At 37.5% G+C, this 23,229-nt stretch overlaps 1 protein-coding gene across 1 annotated transcript; it reads right to left on the bottom strand.

Moving 5' to 3' along the window:
• Window positions 1–355: 355 nt before the first annotated feature.
• Window positions 356–23,227, bottom strand: DYNLT2 (dynein light chain Tctex-type 2). The gene is made up of 4 exons (XM_058533969.1): window positions 23,123–23,227; window positions 5,832–6,038; window positions 2,848–3,006; window positions 356–724 (listed from the first exon to the last, which is right to left on the bottom strand). The coding sequence occupies exons 1-4, from the start codon at window positions 23,225–23,227 to the stop codon at window positions 614–616; spliced, it is 582 nt and encodes a 193-aa protein (XP_058389952.1). The 3' UTR covers window positions 356–613.
• Between the last annotated feature and the right edge of the window lie 2 nt (window positions 23,228–23,229).

Here is a 23,229-nt window from a genome sequence, read left to right as displayed (position 1 = left end):
CAGACTAACAAATAGAAAGACCACACATTTGTAAGCATTTTGATTGGAGAGGGAGGTATAAGTTAGGGAAGTATTAAATACATTAACATCTTTCTTTCAAATTCAAAAGAGTTTGGTAATTCCTTTCAAAAGAATGCATACAACTTATTAAAATACTGTTCAAAATACATCTGCCTTTAGAAGATTTTCCAAAATCTATCCTATCATTTACTTAATTTGACACTTTACAAGGTTGCATCATAATTTCCTGTAGCAAATTCTAATTTTCTTAAATCTAACAAGAATGATAAATAATTTCCTCATATTATAATCTACTATAAGCATTCATATATTCATATATATATATGAATAAAGATACATACATATAAGGTCTATATATATATGTACTTTTTATACCTATACTTTGGGGTAATAGAATGTTAATAAATATGATAACCAGTAAGTCTGAAGGTAAAAATACAGCTTTTACTTGTTGTTAAAAGAATACAATTGAGAAGCTTCAATTGGAGATAAGAATATAGTGAATCAAACCTATTATGAGGTTCACAAATCTATAAACTTCATGTATTTTTGAAAAATTGAGAAGTAACCATTCTTTAGTACATGTAACAAGCTATTCACAATAAAGAGCAAATACCAAGGCCAAGGCCACATAAGTTTCAGTTTCATGTTTAGCTGCAACCCAGCTATCCCACGCAACATCCCAGATCCATCTGCTGGCAATCTATGAGAGAAATTGTAAAAAGACCAACTTTAGATTGAACAGGTTAAGAAGTAATTTTTAAATCTATACAAGTTTGATTTTATTTAAAAGATGCATCAGTATATTAGAAAGTTCTATTTAGAAAGTAATTTGTCCAACTTTCCTTAATAGTGACTCTACCTGGGCCCATCTTCTCCTTGATTGGAGTGGTAGTTATCTAACAGAGAAAACTCCCTCAGCTGAGAGTGGCCGGGCAGGAACAGGAGGCCCTCTGTGATTTGGGTCTAGTAGCTCTGCATGCAGTACCACTCTGCTGTGTTAGAGTCCATGATAAGGATTATTCTTCCCACCCTTAAAATATTTTCAACTGGAAGTTCGTTAGGACCTTATCTTGAAATGAAGAAATGGCATTGGTTATACAAGCAGGCTGTTAGAGAAAATCCTAACTCCTTTGCTTCATTTACAAAGCCATACATGATCTGACTACAGCCTACTTTTCTGTGGTGGATCTACAAGGGCCACAAATCCTTTGTGACTTCTCCCATCAAGAGGTTGACTCTATTTTTCCACGCTTTGAATATGAGTTGGCCTTGGGACTTGCTCTGAACAAAAGAATGTGACATTGTGTGACTTCCAAGCAAGGTCTTATGAATTCTTCTGCTCTTACCTTCTTGGAACACAGTGAGGAAACCCACATGTAAGGAAGGCCATTCGGTCCACTGGAGGATGATGGCTCACATGCAGGAGAACCCAGGTGCCCCAGCCAACAGCCAGCACCAACTGTCAGACACATGAGTGAAGCCATCTTGGACCTCCAAGCCCAGCTGAGTCACCAGATGGCTGCAAGCGCATCAATAAGACCAGCAGAAAACCAAATGGCTAATCCAGGCTAAGCTGACCCACAGATGAGCAAATAAATAGTTGTTGTTTTAAGCTGCAAAATTCTGGAGTGGTTGGTTGTGCAGTAATATTACCTGATATAACGATACCACTCTCTACTACCTACATATACGCAACCACACTGGTTATTAATCAAGCACACCAAGTTCATCCCTGCCTTGGGATCTTTGCACTCCATGTTTGCTCTGCTTGGAAGTTCTTCTGCCTCATCTTTGGCACAGCTGGTTTCTTCTTGTCATTCAGACATCAGAGGGCCTGCCCTGTCTCTAGACAATCCCAAGTTGCTACTCTGTCACATGGCCCTACCTTAATTTTCTCTGTGGAGCACTTATCACCATCTAGATTCTTCCCATTACCTAAGGGTTTATGTAGTAGGTGGTGGTAATTCTTTTCTCCCTGGGAGCCAGGACTACCTCTGTCTTGCTGACTGTTGTGTGGCTAGCACCTCTCTGCCTGTCCAAGTCCTCCTCTCCATGCTTCCGTGAAGCCTAAACAGACTGTGCCCAATCCAGATATTCACTCTCCACTCACTAGAAGCTTACACAGCCTAGTGGTATTGCATTTTTATTTGTGAATATAATAATAACCCTACTGTTTATTGAGGACTCTGTGATGGAGGCTGTGTTAAGAATTTTAATACAGATAATCTCATTTAATCCTCACAACAACTCTAGTAAATAGATTTTATGATCCCCATTTAATAGAAGAGAAAACTAGCCAAGCCACAGACAGTGAGTACTGCTGCCAGGATTCATATCTAGGTCAATCGGACTCCAAAATCTTGGCTGTTACTCTATCTGCACCATTTTATTTTCTTAAAATCTAACCTGTGTTGCTTTATTTCCTTGACTAGAGTAAAAACTCCCTGAGGATCATGGTCCATGTCTTATAATTCTCTGTATTTTCCTTAGTACCTAACATCCATTTGTACCCAAAATAGATTTACTGGTTAATTATAAAAAGACATTAAATTGTCAAAACTAATATGATCAAGGAACAAGATAGCCATACAATTTAATAAATTATTAATAGAAAATTGTCATTTCTAGGTTAGTACTTTTCAAATAATTTACAATGAAAGAAAATATATTTAACAAAATTATCCTTTCATTCAAGAGGCATCTCAGAATCTTGAGGTGCCTCAAGATTGAGGTGCTTGGAGACATCACAATAAATATCAAATCACTATACAAGAGAGACATTATAGTTCTAATTGATAGATGCTGGATCAATGGGATACTTACATTTATTGCCTGACCAGTCTTTTGAATAAATAATACTTTTATAATGAGCTTGTAACGGTGGTACCCAAATTCTTTGACTGCTAACAATATATGGTCTGCTAATTCGAGTGACAAATGAGAGAAGACTTTATCATCGTACTTGACATCTTCAAGACTTTCCTTTAAAAAAATTAAGAAAAATAAATTTCAAACCAAATATTTTTCTAAGTAAAAATTCAAGTAGAAAACATGTGTCTAAATAATACATACAACTTTTTAAAAAAAATAAACATATTCCCAACCAAATAATATTACCTGAATGTTATGCTTACCAATTTATTTCAATAACAATTTTGAAGAAAATTCATCTTGGTTTTTAAGTTATGTTTAATTGCTTTTCATTACCAATGCTTGAGCTGTAAATTTTCCTTTACTAGATTAATCTATCAAACAGTTATTAAGGAGACACAAAGGGAATTTTATTTTTTATTTATTTATTTTTTTCCCCAAAGCCCCAGTAGATAGTCGTATGTCATAGCTGCACATCCTTCTAGTTGCTGTATGTGGGACGCGGCCTCAGCATGGCCGGAGAAGCAGTGCATCGCTGCTCGCCCGGGATCCGAACCCGGGCCACCAGTAGTGGAGCGCACGCACTTAACCGCTAAGCCACGGGGCCGGCCCCAACACAAAGGGAATTTTAAAAGAAAGTTTCTGGGAATTCTTAGGTAGAGGAAAGAAATCTTTTTAAAATGTATATATTTGCTAAAATTCAGATTTGGGTTTTCCTACAGCAAGTGTTACTTGGACCCAGAGCCTACATTGTGTTATCCTGTCTTCCTCAGTCTCCTTGAATTAAAGCCCACTTCTTTCTAACCCTCTCCCTATGGCCACTCACTCTACTGCTTTTTTCTGTGGCCGCCAGGAGAATGCCAAGGAAATCATAGGAAATGTATGGCTGTGGGAGAGACAGATGTGGGCCATGATGTACTACACCTTCCTATGAACCGTAAGTAGACTTGGACCATCTAGTGAGCAGAGGGTACATGCCTTTGATTAATTGATGGACCAGTGATAAATTAACCAATATTCTGGGTTCTAGTCATAACACATGGACTCCTACTAGCTAATTTTATAGGCATGTAAAACCAAAGACATTACCCTTTTTTAAGTTTCATTTCCCTTCTGGAATTCTTCCAGATCTAAAACCGGGTCTAGAAACATTTATTTCCTCAGGCATTTGGCTGTGGATCTATCTTGTGGACACACCCATTCTCTCTTCTAAATCTGTCTAACAGATTCCAGGCTTTTCTTTTTCTACCTAAGTACTCCTTTTTTTTTTTTTTGATGAAGAAGACTGCCCCTGAGCTAACATCTGTTGCCAATCTCCTTCTTCCTGCTTGAGGAAGATTGTCCCTGAGCTAACGTTTGTGCCAATCTTCCTCTATTTTGTATGTGGGATGCCACCGCAGTATGGCTTAATGAGCGGTGTGTAGGTCCGTGCCTGGGATCTGAACCCGTGAACCCTGGGCCAACGAAGCCCACCACTACACCACAGGGCCGGCCTCCCTAAGTACTCTTTTTTAATAAATGATGAGCGCTTGCTAGGAAGATGCCCACAAGCTCCATTAATATATGGTATTTCTGTCTAGAACTATGTTCAGTGTTCCCTGAACCCAAGGGAAAATCCCTGGCCTCTTTATTATCCCTAGCCACCCACCTACATATCCAATAAGCTGCTCTAGGCCCCATCATGCTCAATGCAATTCTATAAATTATCATACATAAATACAATTTGAAATCTTACTATATTCAATAAATTTAAACTCAGTCTACGCTGTAGGGCTGAGTGAGAGACACACCAAATGTATACTCTCACATCACAAATGCTTGCTGTTAGTGTTTAGATCAGAGAAGAAGGTAATCAATAATTATTTTATTGTATTAAATTCAGTTGAATTTCTTTATTTCCTGAAACCATAAGCCATAATATCTTTAGCAAACATCATCTGACAATTATTAGTTCAGTTTAGAAATGTATCTATATCTGTGGTAGTGGAGGGAGATTGGAGAGTGGGTCTCCTAAACATTCTTCTGTATTAATGTAAGAATTAACTTTTATGTGATTAAAGGGGTATTAATCATTTACACAAAATAAATTAAACATATGCTTTCTTCCTAAAAGCTAGCTCACATCAGTAGTTACTGAAGGAATACATCTTGTAAATTGTAGGGTAGGTGGTAATTTTAAAACAAGGAACACCTCAGGGGTGGTATTAGGCTGGGTGGAGTCCCACAAAGGGAATCTGGTCATCAGAAAACTCCTGGGTGCCTGGTGCTCCAAAGTAGAGACCAAAGATGAAAATGGAATTCAGAAAAGGTGGTCCCTCAAACCAACTTTCTATAATTAAAAATTTTTTAATTTGGTCCTTTATTAGGAAAGATGGTGAAGGGAATTCTTTCCATCTGGATAATGTAGCCTTCAGATACTGAAACTAGTATTAATATTGGTAAGTATTAGTATTAAAGTATTAGTTTTATAAAATTGAAGCAGCTTTCTTGGACTAGCACGGAAATATGTGTCTGATTTTCAAACTGTCTTAAATGAACTTTAGATTCCAGTCAGTTTAAAGAAGAAAACCTATGCATCAGTTGGAGATTGCCTGTTCTCAAGATGATTTAGTGTGGTCAGGAACCAATTTTTCACATATATACACATATTCAATATGTTCTTTTTCTTACTCATGCCTCCAAATATGGGAGAAACATGGAAACTGAGGGGTAAATAATTTACAGATAATTAAGAGTTGAATGAAATAACAAAAGAATATTCCCTTTAATCTAGCATCAATGTAAAGATTATTGAGTATGATCACAAAGTACTTTCATATTTTCAGACAAATGCTACAAAAAAATTAATCAGGGTAAACGTACTGCCATAAATCTTAATATAGTTTATCAAACCCCCAAAGCTAAGATATTGCTATCATATGTATCTACCAACTTACCTTCAATATCTGCTGGACTTTAGTTTCTACTGAATGAGCTTGGAATTTTTTCAATGGCTCCATTCTATATGAATTAGCAAACTTTAATTTTGCCAGGGCACTCTTCCATTCTTTACCTATATCAGCAATTGAATCATCAAATGGAGGCTCTACATACTGAACATCATGAAATGATTCTCTCAATCTTTCTCTTAAAATTTGTGCATACTGAAAGAAAGGGAGAGAGAGAGAGGAGGGAGAAAGATTACTTTTTAAATTGTAAAATGAAACTGCAGTTTTAAAGCTTGGAATCCGTTATAAGGGACTTCTATGATAATGTGGTTGCTAAATCCTAGATGCACTCCTGGCTATCAATTTGGTAAAAGACAAAAAAAGAATAGCTATCATTTATCTATTTATCTATAAACACAAATACACACAAACACAAATTTGCATGCATATGTTTAGAATATCCATGGAAGACGCAAAAGAACTAGAAACAAGAGTGGCCTCCAGAGAGGGCAACTGAGTGGCTAGGAGACAGGCCTGTAAGGAAAACCTTTCATCTTCCCCACCCTGAGGTTATGAAAATATTATCCTTCATTGCTGTCTTACAATTTTAATTATTTTAATTTTATCTATCTTTGAATAAATAATATAATTATTTAGGTAACACATTCATAAATCTTAAGTTGAAAAGATAACAAAAAATATATATATATGTGTTCTCCTGTGAGGGGGTTTATCTGATTGGTGAGTTGGAAGAGGAAGAGCATACTTAGTTCAGAATCTTCCTAGCTCTGCTCTTGGCATCTGATTATGAGGAGTACCTATTATCTGTTCCACCACTGCCTATGTTTTACAGAGATAGAACATCATCTTAGATATATGTCATTGTCCAGCTTTGCCCATGGCTATGTGGATGAGCTGGTTTAATTCAAGTAGAAATGTTACCATTTGCCAGCCTATCTTTCATCACTAATAGTTTGTTAATATGGTGAGTTATATTGATTTTTGAATGTTACAACAACCTTGCATTCCTGGAATAAACCCCACTTGGACATAATATATTACTATTATTTTTTTTTACTGAAAGTTTGTACCTTTTGACCCCCTTCACCCATTTGGTCCACCCCCACCCCATCTCTGGCAACCACCAATCAGTTCTCTGTAACTATGAGCTCAATTTTTTTGAGTTTTTCTTTAGATTCCACATATAAGTGAGATCCTACAGTATTTGTCTTTCTCTGACTTATTTCACTTAGCATAATGCCCTCAAGGTCCATCTTGCGAATGGAAAGTGTTCTTCCTTTTTTATAGCTGAATAACACACATTGTATGTATACAGACAGTCCCCAACTTATAATGGTTCAACTGATGATTTTTTGATGTTACAATGTTGTGAAAGCAATACATATTCATTAGAAATTGTACTTCAGGGCCAGCCCGGTGGCACAAGCAGTTAAGTGTGCACGCTCCGCTGTGGCGGCCCGCAGTTCGCCAGTTCGGATCCTGGGCGTGCACCGACGCACCACTTGGCAAGCCATGCTGTGGCAGTGTCCCATATAAAGTGGAGAAAGATGGGCACAGATGTTAGCCCAGGGCCAGTCTTCCTCAGCAAAAAAAAAAAAAAAAAAAAAGAGGAGGATTGGCAGATGTTAGTTCAGCGCTGATCTTCCTCATACACACACAAAAAGAAGTTGTACTTCAAATTTTGAATTTTGATCTTTTCCTGGGCTAGTGATACGTGGTATGACACTCTCTTGTGATGCAGAGCAGTGGCAGTGAGCCACAGTTTCGTCAGCCACACAATAATGAGGGGAAACAACTGATACACTTTCAACCATTCTGTACCCCTACAACCAATCTGTTTTTCACTTTCAGTACAGTATTCAACAAATTACATGAGATATTCAACACTTTATTATAAAATAGGCTTTGTGTTAGATGATTTTGCCAAACTGTAGGCTAATGTAAGTGTTCTGAACATGATTAAGGTAGGCTAGGCTAAGCTATGATGTTCAGTAGGTTAGAGGTATTAAATACATTTTCAACTTAGAATATTTTCAACTTATGATGAGTTATCGGAATGTAACCCCATCGAAAGTCAAAGAAAATTCTTTATTCATTCATTCATCAATGGACACTTAAGTGGTTCCCGTATCTTAGCTATTGTAAATAATGCTGCAATAAATATGGGAGTGCATATATCTTTTCAAATTCATGTTTGTTTGTTTGTTTTTTTGTGAGGAAGATCCCCCCTGAGCTAACATCCGTGCTAATCCTCCTCTTTTTGCTGAGCAAGACTGGCTCTGAGCTAACATCTATTGCCAATCCTCCTCCTTTTTTTTCCCCAAAGCCCCAGTGGATAGTTGTATGTCATAGTTGCACATCCTTCTAGTTGCTGTATGTGGGACATGGCCTTGGCATGGCCGGAGAAGCGGTGCGTCGGTGTGTGCCCGGGATCCGAACCCGTGCCGCCAGTAGCAGAGCATGCGCACTTAACCGCTAAGCCACGGGGCCGGCCCCTCAAATTCATGTTTTTATTTCTTATTGATAAATACCCAGAGGTGGAATTGGTGGATCATATGCTAGTTTTATTTTCAATTTCTTTTAGAAACTCTGTATTGCTTTCTATAGTGGCTGCACCAATTCACATACCTGCAAATAGTGCACAAGAGTTCCCTTTTCTCCACATCCTCTCCAACACTTGTTTTCTCTTGTCTTTTTGATAACAGCCATTCTAACAGTTGTGAGGTGATATCCCATTGTCTTTTTGATTTGCATTTCCCTGATGATTAGGGATGTTGACCATCTTTTCATGTACCTGTTGGCCATCTGTATGTCTTCTTTGGAAAATGTCCATTCAGATCTTCTGCCCATTTTTTAATCATATTGTTTGTTTTTTTGTTATTGAGTTGTATGAGTTCTTCATATATTTTGGATATTAACCCCTTATCAGATATATGATTTGCAAATAATTTCTCCCATTCAGTAGGTTACCTTTTCATTTTGTTGATGACTTCCTTTGCTGTGTAGCAGCTTTTTAGTTTTCAGTCCCACTTGTTTTTGCTTTTGTTGCCTTTGCTTTCGAAGTCAGATCCAAAAAAAAAAAAATCATCTCCAAGAACGATATCAAGGAGCTTACCATCTATGTTTTCTTCTTGGAGTTTTATGGTTTCAGGTCTTACGTTCAAGTCTTTAATCCATTTTGAGTTTATTTTTGTTTATGGAGTAAGATAGTGGTCCAGTTTTATTCTTTTGCACGTGACTGTCTAGTTTTCCCAACACCATTTATTGAAGACACTGTCCTTACCCCATTGTATATTGTTGGGCCCCTTTCTCGTAAATTAATTGACCACATAAGTGTGGGTTTATTTCTGGGCTCTCTATTCTGTTCCATTTATCTATGTGTCTGTGTTTATGCCAATACCATACTGTTTTGATTACTATAGCTCTATAATATAGTTTGAAATCAGGGAGCACGACACCTCTAGCTTTATTCTTCATTCTCAAGATTGTGTTGCCTATTTGGGGCCTTTGCGTTTCCACACAAATTTTGGGATTGTTTGTTCTATTTCTGTGAAAAATGCCATTGGAATTTTTTGTGTGTGTGAGGAAGATCAGCCCTGAGCTAACATCCATGTTAATCCTCCTCTTTTTGCTGAGGACGACCGGCTCTGAGCTAACATCTATTGCCAATCATCCTCCTTTTTTTTTTTTTCCCCAAAGCCCCAGTAGATAGTTGTATGTCATAGTTGAACATCCTTCTAGTTGCTGTATGTGGGATGCGGCGTCAGCATGGCTGGAGAAGCGGTGCATCGGTGCGTGCCCAGAATCCGAACCCAGGCCACCAGTAGCGGAGCGCATGTACATAACTGCTAAGCTATGGGGCCGGCCCGCCATTGGAATTTTGATAAGGCCTGCACTGAATTTGTGGATTGCTTGGAGTAGTAAGGACATTTTATCAATATTAATTCTTCCAATCCATCAGCATGGGATACCTTTCCATTTATTTGTGTCTTCTTCGGTTTGTTTCATCAACATCTTATAGTTTTCAGCGTACAGATCTTTCACCTCCTTGGATAAATTTATTCCGAGGTATTTTATTCTTTTTGATGCAATTGTAAATGAGATTTTCTTAATTTCTCTTTCTGATAGTTTGTTCTTGGCGTATAGAAAAACAACAGATTTTTGTATATTGATTTTTTATCCTAAAACTTTACTGAATTTGTTCGCTAGTTCTAACAGTTTTTTGGTGGTGTCTTTAGGGTTTTCTATATATAATATCATGTCATCTGAAAATAGTGACAGTTTTACTTCTTCATTTTCAATTTAGATGCATTTTATTTCTTTTTCTTTCTTAATTGCTCTGGCTAAAATTTCCAATACTATGTTAAATAAAAGTGGCAAGAGTGAGCATCCTGTCTTTTTCCTGATCTTAGATAAAAATATTTCAGCTTTTCACCATCGAGTATGATGTTAGCTGTGGGCTTGTCATATATGGCCTTTATTAGGTTGAGGTATGTTCCTTCTATACTCACTTCATTGAGAATCATAAAAGGATGTTGAATTTTGTTAAATGCTTTTTCTCCAGGTATTGAGATGATCATATGATTTTTATCCTTCATTTTGTTAATATGGTGTATCTCATTGATTGATTTGGGGATGTTGAACCATCCTTGCATCCCTGGAATAAATCCCACTTCATCATAATGTTTGATCTTTTTAATGTATTGTTGAATTCAGTTTGCTAATATTTTACTGAGGATTTTTCCATTTACATTCATTAGAGATGTTGGCTTATAATTTTTTTCTCATGGTGTCCTTGTGTGGTTTTGGTATTAGGGTAATGCTGGCCTCGTAAAATGAACTTGGAAGTGTTAGTTCCTCTTCTATTTTTTGGAAAAGTTTGAGAAGGATTGGTATTAATTCTTCTTTGAGTCTTTGGTAGAATTCACCAGTGAAGCTGTCTGGTCCTGGACTTTTGTTTGCTGAGAGGTTTTTGATTACTGATTCAATCTTCTTGCTAGTAATCATTCTATTCAGATTTTTTATTTCTTCATGATTCAGTCTTATAAGGTTGTATATTTCTAGGAATTTATCCATTTCTACTAGGTTGTCCAAATTGTTGGCCTATACTTGTTCATAGTAATCTCTTATGATCTTTTGTATTTCTGTGGTATCAGTTGTAACTTCTCCTCTTTCATTTCTGATTTTATTTATTTGAGCCCTTTCTCTTTTTCTCTTGGTGAATCTAGCTAAATGTTTGTAAATTTTGTTTATCTTTTCAAAGAACCAGCTCTTAGTTTCACTGATCTTTTCTGTGTCTTTTTAGTCTCTATTTCATTTATTTCCACTCTGATCTTGTTATTTCCTTTCTTCTAATAACATTGTGCTTTGTTTGTTCTTTTTTTTCTAGTTCCTTGAGGTGTAAAGTTAGGATGTTTGAGATTTCTTGTTTCTTGAGGTAGGCATTCGCTGCTATGAACTTTCCTCTTAAAGCTGCTTTTGCTGCATCATATAAATTTTGCTATGTTGTATTTCCATTTTCATTTCTCTCAAGGTATTTTATGATTTCTTCCTTGACCCATGGGTTTTTCAGTAACATATGTTTAATCTCCACATATCTGTGAATTTTCTAGTTTTCTTCTTGTAATTGATTTCTAGTTTCATACCACTGTGATTGGAATGATGCTTGATATGATTCCAATCTTCTTAAATTTATTAAGATTTTTTTTCTGGCCTAACATATGATCTATCCTGAAGAATGTTCCAGGTGCACTTGAGAAGAACGTGTGTCCTGCTGCTTTTGGATGTGATGTTCTTATATATCTGTTAAGTCCATCTGGTCTAATGTGTCATTTAAGGTAAATGTTTTCTATTGATTTTTTTGTGTAGATAATCTATCCATTGACGTGAGGGTATTGAAGTCCTCTACTATTTTTGTATTGACTTCTATTTCTTCCTTTAGGTCTGTTAATATTTGATTTATATAATTAGGTGCTCCTATGTTGGATGCAGTATATATATTTTATTCTTCTTTTATATTGGTGGATTTAATTTGTATAATTTTGTTAATTTTGCATCCATGTTCATGAGGAATATTGGTCTGTTTTCTTGCTATTACTCTGATTTTGATAGAAGGGTAATGCTGGCCTCAGAGCATAAATTGGGAAGACTTCTGTCCTCTTCAATTTTCCAGAACACTATAATATTTGGTAGAACTCACCAAAGCCATCTGGGCCTGGAGTTTTCTTTATGGGAATGTTTTAAACTACAAATTTATTTTCTTTAATAGATATAGCAGCTATTTAGGGTATCTATTTCTTGAGTAAGCTATGGTAGTTTGTGTCTATATATTAGTTTGCTAGAGCTGTCATAATAAAATACCACAGACCAGTTGGCTTAAACAGTTGACTTCTGGAGGCTAGAAGTCCAGGATCAGGGTGCCAACAGGGTTGGTTTCTCCTGAGCCTCTCTTTTGCAGATGGCTGCCCTCTTGCTGCCTCTTTGCATGGTCATCCCACTGTGCATGCTTAGCCCTGGTGTGTCTGTGTCCTAATCTCCTCTTCTTATAACGACATTAATCAGATTGGATTAGGGCCCATTCCAACAGCTTCATTTTAAATAATTACCTCATTAAATTAGGCCCTATCTCCACATATACTCACATTCTGAGGTACTGAGTGTTACGGCTTCAACACATGAATTCTAGGAGAACACAATTCAGCCTATAATAATGCCTTTCAAGAAATATGTACCTTTCCTCCAAGTTGTTGAATTTATGATCACAATTGTTCTTAGTATTTCTTTATGATCCTTTTAATATTTATCAGGTCTGTAATGATTCCCCCTTTCATTCCTGGTATTAACAATTTTTCTTTTTTTTTTTCATTACTTGATTAGTCTGACTTGTGTGAGGTTGGCAACCTTTTTCTGTAAAGGTCCTGCTAGTACATATTTTAGGCATCGTGGGCCAAATATGGACTTTGTCACGTCTTCTCCTCCCCCTCCTCCAACTCTCCCTTTTCCTCCTCTTCATCCCCATCTCCTTCAATCCTTTTTAAATAACCCTTTAAAAATAAAGAAACCATTATTAGCTCACAGGCTGTACAGAAACAGGCTGAGAGCCAGATTTGACTGACAGTCTGTGTTTGCCAACCTCTGGGCTGGAGGTTTGCCAACTTTATTGATCTTTCCAAAAACTCATCTTTGGTTTCATTAATTTTTCTCTATTGTTTATCAGTTTACTATTTCATTGATTTCCATTCATGTTTATTATCTCCCATCTTTTGCTCACTTTGAGTTTAATTTGCTCTTCTTTTTCTACCTTGAGCTGATTGTTGGAATATTGATTTGAAATCTAATTTAGGTATTTAGGGCTATAAATTACCCTAAGTGTTGATTTAGCTACACCTACAATTTTTGAAATGTTGTATTTTTATTTTCATTCAGTTTAAAATATTTCCTCTTTTGTTTTCTTCTTTTACCCATGGGTTATTTAGAAGTGTGTCATTTAGTTTTCATTTAATTTGTGATTATCATATATTTTTCTGTTACTGATTTCTAAATTATCTCATTGTGGTCAGAGAACATACTTTGTATGATCTGAATCCTTTTAAATTTATTGGGACTTGTTTTATGTCTCAGGGCATGTTTTATTTTAGTAGTGTTCCATTAGTACTTCTAAAGAATATTTGTTTTGCTGTGGTTTCATAGATTATTCTATAAAAGTCCACTAGTTCCAGTTCGATTATTGTATTGTTCATGTCTTTTATGTGCTTACTAGACTTTTGTCTACTTGTGGTATCAGTTGCTGAGAGATGGGGGGAGAGACAGAGAGAGAGAGAGAGAGAGAGAGAGAGAAAGAGAGAGAGAGAAAGATGGAGAGATGTGTTAAAATTTCCAACCATAATTACAGATGTCTATTTCCGCAAGAAGAAATACATGATGTTTTTACTTTGTGTATTTCAAAGCTCTGAATTTAGGTGCATAAATATTTAGGAGTGTTATGTCCTTCTGAAGAATTGACTTCCTGACATTATGGAATGACTCTCTTTATCTCTCATAATATTCTTTGTTTAGAAATGTACTTTCTCTGATATTATTATAGGCATTCCAACTTTCTTTTTATTTTTTTGAGGAAGATCAGCCCTGAGCTAACATCTGTTGCCAATCCTCCTCTTTTTTGCTGAGGAAGATTGGCCCTGGGCTAACATCCATGCCCATCTTCCTCTACTTTGTATGGGACACTGCCACAGCATGGCTTGATAAGTGGTGCATAAGTTCACGCCTGGGATCCAAAGCCGCGAACCCTGGGGCACCAAAGTGCAGCATGCAAACTTAACTGCTACGCCACCAGGCTGGCCCCCATTCCAGTTTTCTTTTAATTACTGTTCATATGGTATATCTTTTTCCATCCTTTCATTTTAACCTATTTGTGTCTTTATATTTAAAGAGTGTTTCTTGTAGACAGTGTATAGTTTTATCTTGCTTTCATAACCAGTCTGACAATATCTAAATTTTAATTGGGGTATTTATAACATTTACATTTAATGTGGTTGATAGAATTGTTTAAATATATTATACTGTTTCCTGTTTCCTATTTGTCGCTTCTGTTCTTTGTTCCTTTATATTTTTATGCTTTTTTTAAAACAAAGTATTTTTAATGATTCTGTTTTACATCATTTGTATTCTTTTCCAGTAGTGGTTTTAGGGTTTATAGTATACATCTTTAACTTATCACCTTCAAGTCACATTATACCACTTCACATACAGCATAAGAGTCTTACAATGGTATAATGCCTCCCCACTCCCACTTCTCTGGCCTTTGTGCCAGTACTGTCATGCAGTTTACTTCAACAAATGGTACAAACCCAACAATTTTTTATTATTTCGGATTAACTCAATTATCTTTAAATATATTTAAAAATAAGAAAAAATATATTTATCTATATAATTACCACTCCCAGTGCTTTCTATTCCTTTGTCTAGATACAGATTTACATCTTGTATCATATTCCTTTTGCTTGAAGGACTTTGTCATTTCTGATATGTAGGTTTGTTGGTGATAAATTCTTTTAGCTTTCATATATCTGAAAAACTCATTATTTTGCCTTTGTTTTTTGAAAGATACTTTCACTGGGTATAGAATTCTAGTTTGATGATTGTTTCAACTTTAAAGATACTTTAAAATATCTTTCAGGACAGATATTCCTTGATTTACGATGGGGTTACATAGTGATAAACCCATCATAAATTGAAAATATAATAAGTCAAAAATGCATTTAATATATCTAACCTACTGAACATCACAGCTTAGCCTAGCATACCTTAAACGTGTTCAGAACACTCACATTAGCCTACAGTTGGGCAAAATCATCTAACACAAAGCCTATTTTATAATAAAGTGCTGAATATCTCATGTAATTTATTAATATTGTACTGAAAGTGAAAAACAGAATGGCTATATGGGTACAGAATGGTTGTGTGTCAATTGTTTACTCTTGTGATCACATGGCTGACTGGGAGCTGCAGCTCAATGATCTGTTCAGCATCATGAGAGAGTATCATAATGCATAGCACTAGCCTGGGAAAAGATCAAAATTCAAAATCTGAGGTATGCTTTCTACTGAATGTGTATCATCACTTCTGCAGCATCATAACATAAAAAAATCATTGATCGAACCATCATAACTCAGGAACTGTCTGTACTTTAAAGATGAGGACTCAATATCTTTTGGCTTGCATTGTTTCTGATGAGAAGTCTGCTGTCGATTCATCTTCATTCCTCTGTACACTCACACATCACATAACATTTCGGTCAACAGACATTTTGGTCAACCACGAACTGCATATATGGTAGTCTCATAAGATTATAATGGAGTTGAAAAATTCCTATCATGAAGTGATGTTGTAGCCATCATATCACAATACGTTATTCATGTGTTTGTAGTGATGCTGGTATAAATAAACCTACTGTACTGCCAGTCATATAAAAGGATAGCACATGCAATTAGGTATAGTACATAATACTTGATAATAATAAATGACTGTTACTGGTTTATGTATTTACTGTACTATACTTTTCATTGTTAGATTGTATTTTTTTCTACTTATAAAAAAAAGGTTTATTGTAAAATAGTATGCTGTATTACACGAGCAGCAGCCTCATGCATCTTGTGTTTACTGCGCCTCTCAACTGCATCATTTTCTCTCGTTCTTGATTTACTCTCATGTTATTGATTTACTCTCATGTTATTTTATTCACCATGGCCCATAAGCGTACAAAATCCACTGCTAATGTTGCCAGTAAGAGGCCACGTTGAGTGACTGACATGGAAACAAAATAAAAGGTGATTAAGGACTATGAAGTTGGAAAATCAGTGATGGTTATTGCTAGCCAGTAAGACACGTCCCATTCCTCCACAGCTATGAGCTTGAAGGATAGGCACAAAGGGATGGAAGCTGTTAAAGGATCCGCTTCACTGAAGGCAAGACTAACAAAAATTTGAGAAAGGCCTATATCAGACATGGAGAAACTTCCAGTGACCTGGATTGAAGACAAGACACAGAAGCATCTCTCTCTCAGCACCATGATCACGGCCAAAGCAAAAAGTTAGTTTTTCATGTTGAAACAAAAGGCTGGACCCAACTATGATGTTGAATTCACTGCTAGCTCTGCCTGGTTTAAACTATTCAATAGCTGTTATTCATTACATAATGTGAAAGGGAGTGGTAAGTTTGTGAGTGCTGATGTAAAAGTAGCTGAAGAATTTTTGGAAATTCCAGAGTGGTTGATTGTGCAGGAAAATTACCTTCCAGAGCAAATATTCAACATGGATGAAGCCTCCCTATTCTGGAAATGGATGCCTGAAAGGACATTCATCCATAAGAAGGCCAAGTCAATGCCAGGTTTCAAGGCTTTTAAGGACAAGGTAACAGTCTTGCTTGGGGGTAATGTTGCATGCTACAAACTGAAACCATTTGTGATCTGGCAGAGTGAGAACCCCAGGGCCTTCAAGCATATCAATAAGCACACAATGCCAGTGTACTATAGGAACAATAAGTCACGGCTTACTCAGCTCCTCTTCCAAGATGCCCTCCTGAAATGCTATGCACCAAAATGGAAAACTACTATTGGGAGAATAACATAGCTTTCAAGATTTTGCTTATTGTTGATAATGCTCTCACATATCTTCCTTTTATTGGTGATCTTCATCCCAATATCAAAGCAGTATTTCTCCCTCCAAACACCATCTCTTTGATGCAACCAATGGATTGAGGAGTTATAGCAGCTTTTAAGGCATACTACCTGAGGAGGACCTTTGCTCAGGCCATGGTTGCAACAAAGGAAGACGCTGACAAGACAGCGATGCAATTCTGGAAGGATTACAATCTCTATGACTGCATCAAGAACCTTGCTTGGTCTTGGGGTGATGTCACCAAGGAGTGTATGAATGGTATCTGGAAGAAGATACTCAAGAGGTTTGTCCATGATTTCAAAAAATTTGCACAGGATGAGGAGGTCGCAAAATCAACGAGGCTGGGCTGGCCCGGTGGTGCAAGCAGTTAAGTGCGCGTGCTCTGCTGTGGTGGCCTGGGGTTCGCCGGTTCGGATCCTGGGCGCGCACTGATGCACTGCTTGGCAAGCCATGCTGTGGCAGCGTCCCATATAAAGTGGAGGAAGGTGGGCGTGGATGTTACCCCAGGGCCAGTCTTCCTCAGCAAAAAAAAAGACAAGGATTGGCAGATGTTAGCACAGGGCTGATCTCCTCACACACACACACACACACACAAAACAATGACACTGTGGTAGACATGACAAAAAACTTTAACCTGGGTATGAATGAGGATGACCTTTAGGAGCTCCTAGAGGTGGTTCCTGAAGAATGACTAAGGAGGAGTTGCTAGAATTAGAACAAGAACGCATAGTGGAAGAAGTAAGAGAAAACAAAACCTCAGAAGAAAAAGGACTCCCAAAAAGCTCACAGTGAAAGGTTTAGCAGAAGCTTTTGCAGACCTCAAAATCTCCTTAAAAAGTTTGAAAACATGGACTCCAACACCATAAGGTTTTCATTAATAGAGAGGAATGTTCATGGTGCATTATCCACTTAAAAGCAAATCTATAATGAAAAAAAGAAACAAATCAAGCAAACCACCATGCACATATTTCTGAAAAGTGATACCCCCTCAAAAAGAGCCTCAGGCAGGTTCTTTAGGAGGTATTCCAGATGAAGGCATTGTTATCATAGGAGATGACAGCTCCATGCATATTAGTGCCCTTGAAGACCTTTCAGTGGGACAAGATGTGGAGGGGGAAGACAGTGATATTGATGACCCTGACTCTCTTTAGGCCCAGGCTAATGGGTGTGTTTGTGTCTTAGTTTTAACAAAAAAGTTTAAAAAGAAAAAAATTTTAAAAACAGGAAAAAGCTCATGAAATAAGGATATGAAGAAAATATTTTTGTACAGATGTACAATGTGTTTGTGTTTTAAGCTAAATGTTACTAAAAGTCAAAAACTTAAAAGAATTAAAAAATTTTAAAGTAAAAAAGCTCCAGTAAGCTAAGGTTAATTTAGTATTGAAGAAATTTTTTAAAATAAATTTAATGTAGTCTAAGCGTACAGTGTTTATAAAGTCTACAGCAATGTAACGTCCTAGGCCTTCACATTCACTCACCACTCACTCACTCACCCACCCAAAGCAACTTCCAGTCCTGCAATCACCATTCATGGTAAGTGCTCTATACAATGCACCATTTTTTAATCTTTTAAACTGTACTTTTACTGTACATTTTCTATGTTTAGATACACCAATACCATTGTATTACGATTGTCTACAGTATTCAGTAGAGTAACACACTGTACAGGCTCGTAGCCTAGGAGCAATAGGCTATACCATATAGCCTAAGCGGATACTAGGGTATACCATCTAGGTTTGTGTAAGTACACTCTATGATGTTTGCACAATGAAATTGCCTAATGACACCCTTCTCAGAACATGTCCCTGTCATTAAGTGATGCATGACTGTACCCCAATTTTTTTTTCTAGTTGCCTTTAAATTTTTAAATCACTGATTTTAAGCAATTTGACTATTATTATGTCTCAGCATAATTTTTTTCATATTTCTTTTGCTTGAAGTTCATTGTCCTCTTGGATTTGCGGGTTTACAGTTTTCATAAAATTTGGCAATTTCTCACTAATTATTTCTTCAACTATTTTTTGTCTGTCCTCTTTCCTCTCCTCTCCTGGAGACTCAAAATATAAGAACTCAGTTTTTGCCTGAAATTTTCCCACAGCTTATTGATGTCTCCTAATATTTTTTTTTCCGATTTTCTTACCATTGGTGTCTCTAAATTCCCTCTTTTGTTCTGCAGTGTCAAATCTGCTATAAATTCCACTCACTGTATTTTACATATTTGACATTGCATTTTATATCTGTAGAAGTTTATTTTGGATTTAACACGCTCAATCTTTCCTCTATATGCTTGAACATACAGAACATAATTTTTACATTATATAACTGCTTTAATCTGATGAAAATATAATACAAAAACTATTTTATAATAACGACTTTAGTGCCCTGAGACAACACACTTCTTAGCACTCTAACAAATGTCCTATGATTTACATGATTTTCCACTCTTCCTGGTGGGAACAGAAACTATTTTGCGTAAGTCCAAGGATTTTTTAATGCTCCTTTTGGGTGGTTCATTGTCTGGCCACATGTGTTTTCCTCACCAGATGTACTGATACACTAAGCTGAAGACTTCAGGAAAATCCTTAGATCTATCTGTTCTGCAGACTCACACCACCTTGACCTACTCTGGCTCCCAAATCCTTCTCAACTAAGGGAGATCTCGCCATCAGGTGTGGGCTGGAATCCTTCACCAGGCAGTAAGTTAGGCAAAATCTGGGGGCTCACCTTTTCTGTTTCTCCTCTCTCAGAGGTCACTATCATGTCTGCCCTTACATCCAACCAATGGAAACAATTGCTTCACACATTTTGTGTTATTTTTCAGTAGTTTCTGGTAGGAGTTACTTCATGTTGGCTGCTAGAGGTAGTCCCTCACCAGAAATAAACCTGCTGTTTTGATCATCTGTCAGACTGCTTTGTTTTAGTTGGGGAAGAGAGGCACTATTAGCTCCCTAACCCTTTTAAAAACAAATTTTGTTTTTTATTAAGACAATGCTTCTCTAGAGTAATTGTCATCTTTTTACCCCCACAATATACTCAAAGAATACAGCTACATCGTATCATTAATAGTGGCTTCCAACAGCAATGATTCTCTTGAGGACATGGCATGCGTCATTTGAAAATAACTTATTCTAATATGGTGAAAACTCACATCTCTACAATTTCTTCATTATATTGGCCTTCTGATTTAGTATTCTCTTTAGTAAGAGTATTGTATCCCTTTATTAAGGAAGAATCTTTATAACTACCTCTAAAAACTAGGTATAAATTTTATTTATTTTTATTTTTGTGAGGAAGATTGGCCCTGAGCTAACATCCGTGCCTATCTTCCTCTACTTTACGTGGGATGCCATGACAGCATGGCTTGACAAGCGGTGTGCCGGTGTGTGCCCGGGATCTGAACCCGAGAACCCTGGGCCGCCGCAGCGGAGTGCGCACACTTAACTGCTTGTGCCACTGGGCCGGTCCCCTAGGTATAGATTTTAAATGATTGACTCTTTGGAATCTACTAAAATAACCAGAGTTCACTCATCCAACCTATTAATATGGCATTTCCTTACTTTGAGCCTACTTATGATCCTAGAATAAACTAAGCTTGGTCATGAGATGCCACACAATGTATTTCTAAATGCTATTTGCTGGTATTTAAGATTTTCAAATGTGAGACTAATCAAGTTTTTAATTTTTGGTAATCTATTTAAAGTTTTTGGATCTTTGGTTGCAAGCAACAGGAACTGATTCTTGTTAAGCAAAAGTGTAATTAATTGGAAATATATGGAGTAGCTCACAGAACGGAAGAGAATGCCAAAGAACCAGACACCAGGCCCTACGGTATGCCATCCTCAATTTGGATTAATCTCAAACATTTTCTGACATTATTCCAGTAAGAGTTCATCTAATTAGCCTAGTTTTGGTCTCATCCTTACCATAAAGTTAAGGAAAGTGACTGACAGTCTGTTGTAAGAAGTTCGGTGGATTCGATCTGAGACGTAAAAGAAACTTTCCAACCCAAACGAATGCACTGAACACACACTTTATTATATAGGGAAGGGTAAAGCAAAAGTTAGCAAAATAAGCCGAATAGTCAATAAAAAGAGGAACCATCAGATCGACTGAAAAAGAGAAACATCAGATCAGAGAGAAAGATCAGATCGGGTACTTACAACATCCACGCCCTTACACCGGGGACAGTCCCTTTAACCGACATGGCTAGGCGGAAGTGCTGATGGAAAGAGGTCCTGGGCAAGGCGACCCCCCACAGGCGAGACTCTCATCAGGCCTGTTTCCAGTAGCTTGTATAGCATGAGTAATCTCCAGAGTAAACATCTGCAGAGGAAGCATTTGGTGTTCTCATGTACAAATGGTTATCAGTTGTGTACAACTGCCCCTTGCCTGTGGTCCCAGGCCGGCACTTGTGTACATGCATTAAGCTCCTTGGTTATCGCCCTAGCTCAGCACAGATGCCCAGCCCGTCACGGGCTACAACGCCCAAAGAGTCTTCTAATGTTACAAACTGCAATTATCTCTGCAGGAGAAGGGCCAGTTCCCACCACACAGAAAGCTGCTTTATATTCCTTTGTGTGTTGAGGCTGTAGGTTCATGGACCAGCCAAAGACGGCTGTACTCATGTCAAGCCACAGTCCCACCAAAACTCTATGCAATGGGAGATGAGTTAATTCTCCAAAGGAAAATTGAGGTGCTACTACTAGAAAAAAAGAAATGGTTCCAAGATAGATAAAATCAAAAGATGTTTATATCGACTAAATTGTATGTCCTAATTTTTCCTATGCTCAGGAACACGGGAATTATCAGCTACATGAAAGTTAGAAATGACTCATTAGTGTACTCATTGTCCTTAGACATTTAGTGAGCATATGTGGAATCCTTTCTCAGTCTCTTCCCAATTGTTATTCAAACTTTCTTACCTCTAGAAGCCTAGATTTTAAAGATAACTATAATTGATCACATCCAGATCAAGAACTGCCTTGCTCCTTATTCCCAGATTTTAGCCTATATCCCAAGCGTATCTATGTGTCTCCTCCTTTCGGATTCAGGTTTACTCATTTTGCAAGACTTCTCCAGACTTTTATCAGGCAGTAAGGTTATAAAAGGCACCTTTGTCTGCCTCAACTTATTGCCCGGCAATACGGCAATTTCTGACACATGAAATTTAAAATCCGACAGGTTAAGGTTTCTAGCATTGCTCTGCTTTTGTTAGTTGTGTGAAACCGGTCTACTTATTTTTCTTCCCTTAGTTTGTTCTTTCCTCTATAAAATGTAGAAACCAAAGAGCTGTCATTAGGACCTGAAATACTGCCATGACTTTTTTTGAGGATTCTCTGTTACCTGAAATGTTTTAGGATCTTCAAAAAGTAGTGTTTTGCCTGTTCTCTCTCCTTCTCCCTATCAATCACGGGTCCCACGAAGTCGCTATGAAAAGAAACCATTACAGACCAGTGGACCAGAAATCTGGAACACAGATTCTAGTCTCAGCTCTATTATTACACAGTTTTGTATCCTTGCACAAACTGTTTTTTCCCTGAAAATCACAATAAAATACGGAGTCTCGATTACATCATGGTTTTCGGACTACGTCATATAGAAATCCTGGCATGATACCACCAATAAATCAAATAACATTTTCCATAATTTCAAACAAGTTAAGGAACAAAATATTTTCAATTTAACTTTTCTCCCGTATATTCTTCAAATACCAACAGTGCTGCTGTTTTTAAAAACTTGAAACATCTCATCGCTTTGCCTGGTGCATCAGACACTTGTCTTTTCTTCAATACACCACACACACTACACTCCTTTCTGGCGGGTAAAACCACCTCTGGTTGGTGTGATGGCACTAAACATGCCAGAATTACGTATTTCTGTGAAGAGCGACAAAACTCAGGAAATCCGCAGGCTGAAAAAGTCTGAACAGAACCGCAGACGACCGCGTCAGCTCCTTTAACAGAGGAAGGCGCGGCTCCACCGTGAACCGCGAAGACGCGGCCCTCAGCGCCGCGCCGCGGACTTCCGCTCCGCAGCGGAAGCGACGCGCCGCCCTCGTCAGAGTGGAGGGGAACCGGGAGCGCCCCCCGCCGTCTCCGCACTCACAGACTCCTTCTCGAACATGCTCGGTCTCCTCTCTTTTCGAGGCGGCGGCGGCGGCTGAGAGGCCTGGTTGGAGGGCGGCTTCCCGCCTCGGGCTCGCTTCTCCATCC

Source organism: Diceros bicornis, chromosome 39, assembly GCF_020826845.1.
Source record: "Diceros bicornis minor isolate mBicDic1 chromosome 39, mDicBic1.mat.cur, whole genome shotgun sequence".
Classification (NCBI taxonomy): Eukaryota; Metazoa; Chordata; class Mammalia; order Perissodactyla; family Rhinocerotidae; genus Diceros; species Diceros bicornis.
This window is presented reverse-complemented; position numbering and strand designations above follow the sequence as displayed.